This window comes from Dipteris shenzhenensis, chromosome 2 (assembly GCF_047967505.1).
Source record: "Dipteris shenzhenensis isolate YYH24624 ecotype China chromosome 2, Dip_SZ_1.0, whole genome shotgun sequence".
Taxonomy (NCBI): Eukaryota; Viridiplantae; Streptophyta; class Polypodiopsida; order Gleicheniales; family Dipteridaceae; genus Dipteris; species Dipteris shenzhenensis.
Genome location: NC_141597.1, coordinates 34301902 through 34308102, shown reverse-complemented (window position 1 = coordinate 34308102; position 6201 = coordinate 34301902). Strand labels below are relative to the sequence as shown.

General features: G+C 39.5%; 1 protein-coding gene across 1 annotated transcript; it reads right to left on the bottom strand.

Annotated features, from left to right (window-relative positions):
• Positions 1 to 3990: 3990 nt before the first annotated feature.
• On the bottom strand, positions 3991 to 5578 carry LOC147904668 (putative small nuclear ribonucleoprotein G). Its single transcript, XM_087387871.1, has 4 exons — positions 5424 to 5578; positions 5260 to 5282; positions 4720 to 4841; positions 3991 to 4387 (listed from the first exon to the last, which is right to left on the bottom strand). Exons 1-4 carry the CDS (start codon positions 5522 to 5524, stop codon positions 4328 to 4330), a joined length of 306 nt encoding a protein of 101 aa, XP_087243997.1. The 5' UTR covers positions 5525 to 5578; the 3' UTR covers positions 3991 to 4327.
• Positions 5579 to 6201: the final 623 nt, after the last annotated feature.

Below are 6201 nucleotides of genomic sequence, written 5' to 3'. Positions count from 1 at the left end.
AGTAGTTTTCTCAACTTCAAGCTATTACCTAGAGCCAAGCTTGGATCACATTCCCTTTGGTTCATGGAGAATTTGGATTTATGGAGGTATCATCATAAAGTATTTGTAGTGGAACCCCAAGTAGTGGGAGTGGATCGGTGTAGGGAACCATGAGAAGATCCCGCTTTTCTTTTACTACCTGATTAGCAATGCCAGAAGATTTCAGCTCAGTCTTAGGGGCTAGAAACCCTTTAGAGCTCCTCATTGGGAGAATTTCCATATTTCTACAATCTGACAAAAATATATTTGGAGAAGACTCTTGAAGTCCCTTAGAAGTAAGAGTCACTATTTTCTTTGGCTTTCTATTCATGGAGGGATTGCAGTGTAACCTGTGGAGGTCCAAGTTTGAGACGAACCTCAACTTGCCCTCATTGCCTTTTTGTCAAGGAGTTCCATTCAACATTGCTTATGGGATTATAGATAGGTGAGGTTAATCTAGAAGGGGATTGCTAGACTTTTGTTCTCTCTCTTTCGAGGCCTTAGATCTTTACAAGAGGCAAGAATCTTCTTGGTTTGGTGACATTTATTGAGTCATGCTCTCTGGATGATGTTTGACATTCTCCTTAGAGACCTGTACATGCCTTGGTGGATACTTTTTGGTAGATCTTAGCGAAAATTTCAACGTGTATATATAGAGATCCAAATGCAAAGAGGTCCTTAATGGCTCTTTTTGGTAGATCTTAGCGAAAATTTCAGCATGTATATATAGAGATCCAAATGCAAAGAGGACCTAAATGGCTCTAAGGTCCAAATGTATATAGAGATCCAAATGCAAAGAGATCCAATCAATGTGTATATATAGAGATCCAAATGCAAAGAGGACCTTAATGGCTCCCAGGTCCACCCTTCTCACATCCCCACCTTGCAAATCTGGGCTTTGCATGGACTACTACCAATCCCCACGACCTCATAGGAAGCTATGGAGAATGGCACTAATTCCCACACCTTCACAGGAGATTGTGAGAATGGCACTAGTGCCAGTCTAACAACCTCCTATGAGGTTTTGGCTTTACAATATAGAAGATCTAATGACCAAGAACTAAGAAGATCAACAAGAGAAAGAATGCCTAAGAGATTGATTTATGTCTCAAAAGGTAAAGCAATTCAAGTCGAAAATTTAAAATAGAAGAACCAATTTATTTTGAGAGTGTTGTTCAAATGCCAAAATGGCATAAAGAAGCGGATCAAGAAATTCATACTTTATACAAGAATAATTCATGGGAATTGTGTGATTTGCCAGAGATATAAATCAAGAGTAAATGTATTGTAAATCTCGAGTCGATGACTTTGAGTCTCACAAGAAGCATATGCTGCCCCCTTGGAGTGAATAACTCAGATCTCAAAATTCAAAGCATGTTGAGACAAATCTTGGACCATATACTCCCAAATATGAAATTAAGTATATGCTAGGTGTGGAGCAAATAGGTGTAGAACTAAGATTCTGTGTTGAGTGACCCAATTATCAAAGTTTGCATCAATTTACTTCAGAACTCAAATCAAGTATGTCCAAATCCGGGGTTTGAAATAGGTGAAACTGGATCAAGAATTTGTGAGATCGGAGATCAAGGGAAGTGTATCAGGACCTCGATTGTACATGTGAAGTCTAGGGAGATATATTTTGCACACATTAAATTAAAAAATACTACACAACATTTTAATTCCAAGGTGCTACATTGGGACTAGACATGCTCATTACTTTCAAAATGGGAGTTCGCTCCTAGACCAGTATACACGCATATGCTGCTCAATAAAACCCATAAACCTATGGGAAGGACAATGCCATTTTCCTAATTGGGCTAAATACAAGTAATTGGTGGAGAGGGGGTGCAATCATATCAAACAGAATCGCAAATCCACATTGAAAACTGAAGTGACAATCATAGCGATTCATTCACACATATGGCTCTATCAGTCCATGATGAGAATGTAGAGCAACAAATAATTAGGAGATTCGACAAAGAAAGGATGATAAGTTACCGGTTGGGAAGGAGAACGTAGAGTATGCAAACTATAGGTCAAATCAAAGACACAATGTATTTGTAGATATGTAGATTGGGGAAGAGGGTTTATATCCCATAGAAAATGTTTGTCCTGGCATGGTTGAAATGTGGGATAAGTATAAGAATTCTGTGAGAGGGGAAACACTCGGTGACAAAATAGAGGAGAGGAGCATGTGGAGAAAATATCATCCATATGTATTGCAAAAGATGAAGCATATTTGTAAGGAATATTAGTATTTCAAACATAAGGATGAGACTATTGGAGAATGCTATTTCCATCAATGATGTCATGCTCAAGGTTCTGGTTTTAAAAGAAGAAGAGTTGCTGAGGGAGATCAACATGGTGTGGGCAAGGAAGGAGCACTCCTTGAGTCTCCTCATATAACCATTGCACACTTGCTTGTTTCATTAAGAGTTCGTGACAATAAATGCTCAACACCATAATCATTATTTTCTCAAAGGCTCAATATGGGCATCCAATTTTACTACAATGGAGAAGTTTTTGAAGATTATATTTTCTCTAGGGACAAGGGAAATCATTATTATTTGGATTGTGTCACAAAGGACATTTTTAAAGGTGTAATTGTATGGCCCTAGAAGGTAAGACCTAGAGAGCATGAAGATTTGATAAAGGAGACCGATATCATAAGCTTGGAATAGGAGAATTCTAAAAGACAACAATCCAAGTAAATAGGCTTGAAATCTAGAAGCAAGAGCTCTTGAATACAAGACTTAGAGCAAGTTAAAATCAATTTTTTGCTTTCTTCTTCATCTATCCTTCCCCATTTCTTGTTGGTTCCCCTCTATCAAAATTTTATGCGTTTTCGTTTGTTTATCTCACTTTCTTCTAACTATGAAATAAGGATCTAAGAGCAAGAGCTCCTATATCCCAGACTTAGCAAGATTGTGAGATAAGTCCTCCCTCATCAAATTTTAGAGAATTTTCCTTTGATTCAAATTTCCACCTCACTAATTTTGTCCTTAATTTGTCATGTTTTTCGCAAGATCTATGCTTCTAAAAGGGGTTTAAATTAATTTAAAGAGGCTTATATTGGTATCAACTCTTAAATTCACTCTTGATCATGATCCAAATATCGATATGGGCTCCATGGCTATGAAGAGTATCTTGACAAAATGGAATTGCTTTCCTTGGTAGGGACTTGGAGAAAGAAGGTGGCACTGATGTTATGAAGTAGAACTTGATATTGATGATGAATTTTCCAGCCTGAGATCATGCAAAGTACGATAAATAAAGATTTAGATCAAAGAAGATGACATAAAGAGAATATAGGTACTTTGAAGAAAAAGGTGCATTTAGTTACATAAGAGTTGAAGCCAACATATGATCCCTGTAAGGATATAATCAAATGCTGGAAAGTTGAGACTTAATTGAGAATGTTTCTTGTTGGATGGGACTCAAAATAGTGTTTTGGGTAGCAACACATCTTGTAGATGATTGTTTACCATTGATTGGTAGTGTACATCAACATTCATAGGGCTTAAAACCATAAACTCCATCCCACATACTACAATAACCACCCCACTGACACAAGCCTTAACTTTTAATAACATAAGTAACAGAATCACAAAGTGCTCTCTGCATAGTCTTTGTTCTACAACTAACAGGCAAGTATTAGATAGAGCATTCATTACTCATTATTCCAGAGTAATCAGTGCTTTCATACAAAAGGGAAGCAAGATGCTCTCAGCATGACACTACATGAATTCAACTAGAAATCTAAAAGGCACAACCAAGTTGGAACTTTGAAAGCTTTTATGCTTTCCAAATTGCACTGACGAAGTCCCATCTATGTTATTCCCAAGGGAAAAAAAGAGTCAACGAGTGCCTCATTTAACACATATCCTTGTGAAATAAAATGTCAACCAGTTCAACAATCTTATTGAAGACCACTTGACTCATCAGTAGATCATTCCATCTGATGCACCGAAGTTGAGAAATCAAATAGGAAAACGCTTTAGGGCCCAATGCTTCTCAAGGTTTAATGCCAACTATCATGGGTTGGAGCTTTCAAAGTTGGCATTGGCTATGATTTCCCAGAAGAAAAAAAAAAAATTTTGGGTTTGTTTCTAGTAAAAGAAAACAAATGAAAATTCCGTTAACTCACATTTTAAAGGTCACTGCCTTATCAAAAAGGGTACGACTTCTCCCAGTCTGCAGCACCTAGTGTGGAAAATAAAGTCTTGGGTCCACTTCAACATACATGATACTGAGCGCCATTGACAGGCAGTAGGCAGTCCTTAGATTAGTTCTTATGAAAAGAAGCCTGTTAAGATCTATTAACTGGCTCCAAAGCCTCGATCATCACAACGCTGTTGCCTCTGATCACCTGCCCAAAACGAATTGAAGCATTACACTTTCAAATCTGTCTCAAAACTCTCTCTCTCTCTCTCTCTCTCTCGCTCTCTAATATGACATTAAAGAACAAAACCCAACAAGATTATCTTTGAAGCATGGAAGACGAAGTTATTCTACTCAAGCATTCCATTATGAAGTCTAGCATCCATAACTTGCACCCTCCTTTTCTTTTTAAATTTTTCAAACAACTCCAAAACGAACTGTCAACAAAAAAATTATAAACAATTGTATAAGGGGCAAGATCTTCAATTTAAGCGCTCTCTCTCTCTCTCTCTCTCTCTCTCTCCTGGAAAAGCAACTCACCACCATGCCGATCTCATTTCGATCATTCCCATTGATTTCCAATGTTCCATCAAGAACCAAATTCATAAACTGATCGTAGCCCCGCAGAGTGCCAACAACCATGCGATTGGCATTCAGCTTGACTGCAAACACAGATCACACAATTGTCGCTTGTGAAAAATAGCAAGAACACGAGCCCATTTAAGCAACACCGAAGGCAGAGCAGTACGGAAAGAGCACTTAAAAGCCAGGCGGAAACGTGAAGGGAACAATACTGGATTTCATCCTAAGCTCTTATTTCGTCTTCGATGTTCTAGAGTAAGTGATTATATCAACAATTTTGGCACTGCAGATTGTTCATCGTAGTAGCTTCGATGATAGCGCTTAGTTTCGACTTCAGCGTAAAGAAATGACCTCGTTCTCAAGCTATGGGAGTTTGACAGAGATACAAGGCTCGAGAACGGTTTTCATAAAGTCCATTCGGAACGGAGCATAATAGACAGATAAAACGCGTGCAAAAAAGAGAATAGAGATGGTCAGGCAAGAGACAGAAATGCTCACTATTTAGTTTCTTGTCCATGTACCTGCAAGCCAGGCAGCGTCAAAAAATCAGTATCAAGGTGGGAAAAGAAGGTGAAGGATAAGAGCTTTTCCAAAACCCTAAACCCAGAAACAGAAAGCAGAAAACGTGAGGAAGAGAAACCAGAGACAGGGAGAAGGCTTACTTCTTGAGATCTGGAGGCTGGCCTGACTTGCTCATGCTGATGGGATGGGCTCTGCTCAAAATTGCTTTCGGAGAAGAAGAGGAAACAGAAATCAAGAGCATAAACTTTCAAAGATGTGCGTTTATATACCTAAAGTGTTTTGGGGGGAGGGAGAGAAAGGGGGAGGGGGGGGGACTCTCGAGGCAACACTTGCCTACGTGGCCCTTACTACTCGTTTAGGGCCAGTCACACCATCGACACCATCGTCAATGCCGCCATCACCACAGACAAATTCTGAACACTTGAGTCATCATCAATTCCATCGTCAATGCATGCCTGCCCCCATCACAAACAATGCAGTTTCAAGCCTTACGTATGGGGACACAAACCAGCAGTTTCGGGCTATATCTGACATCGCACTGTACAAGAGAGCATGCATCCTTCGGAAGCTGGGGTATGAGGTCGGCCTCTAAGGCTCTTTACACCATGTGGTGCCCGCCCACTCGGGAAATGGGGTGGGCAGTGTGTGGATACTCTCCAAGCAGACATAAGATTTAGAAAAGGAGGTAAACTGACAAGTATGCATGATAATTTGGAAAACCTTTCACAAGCATTGCAAGGTGCCAATTGATTTTTGTAAGTTAAAATAAGTCTCCAAAGGATGCAAGGCACGGACCTGTGTACATGGTCATGCAAAGTGCAAAGTACAACACGTAAGAAGCTCTAACTCACCCAAGTGGTTCGTATGGGAGGGGGCATAGGGAAGCTACTCTGCAAGTTCAAGCTAGCTTCAAGTTCA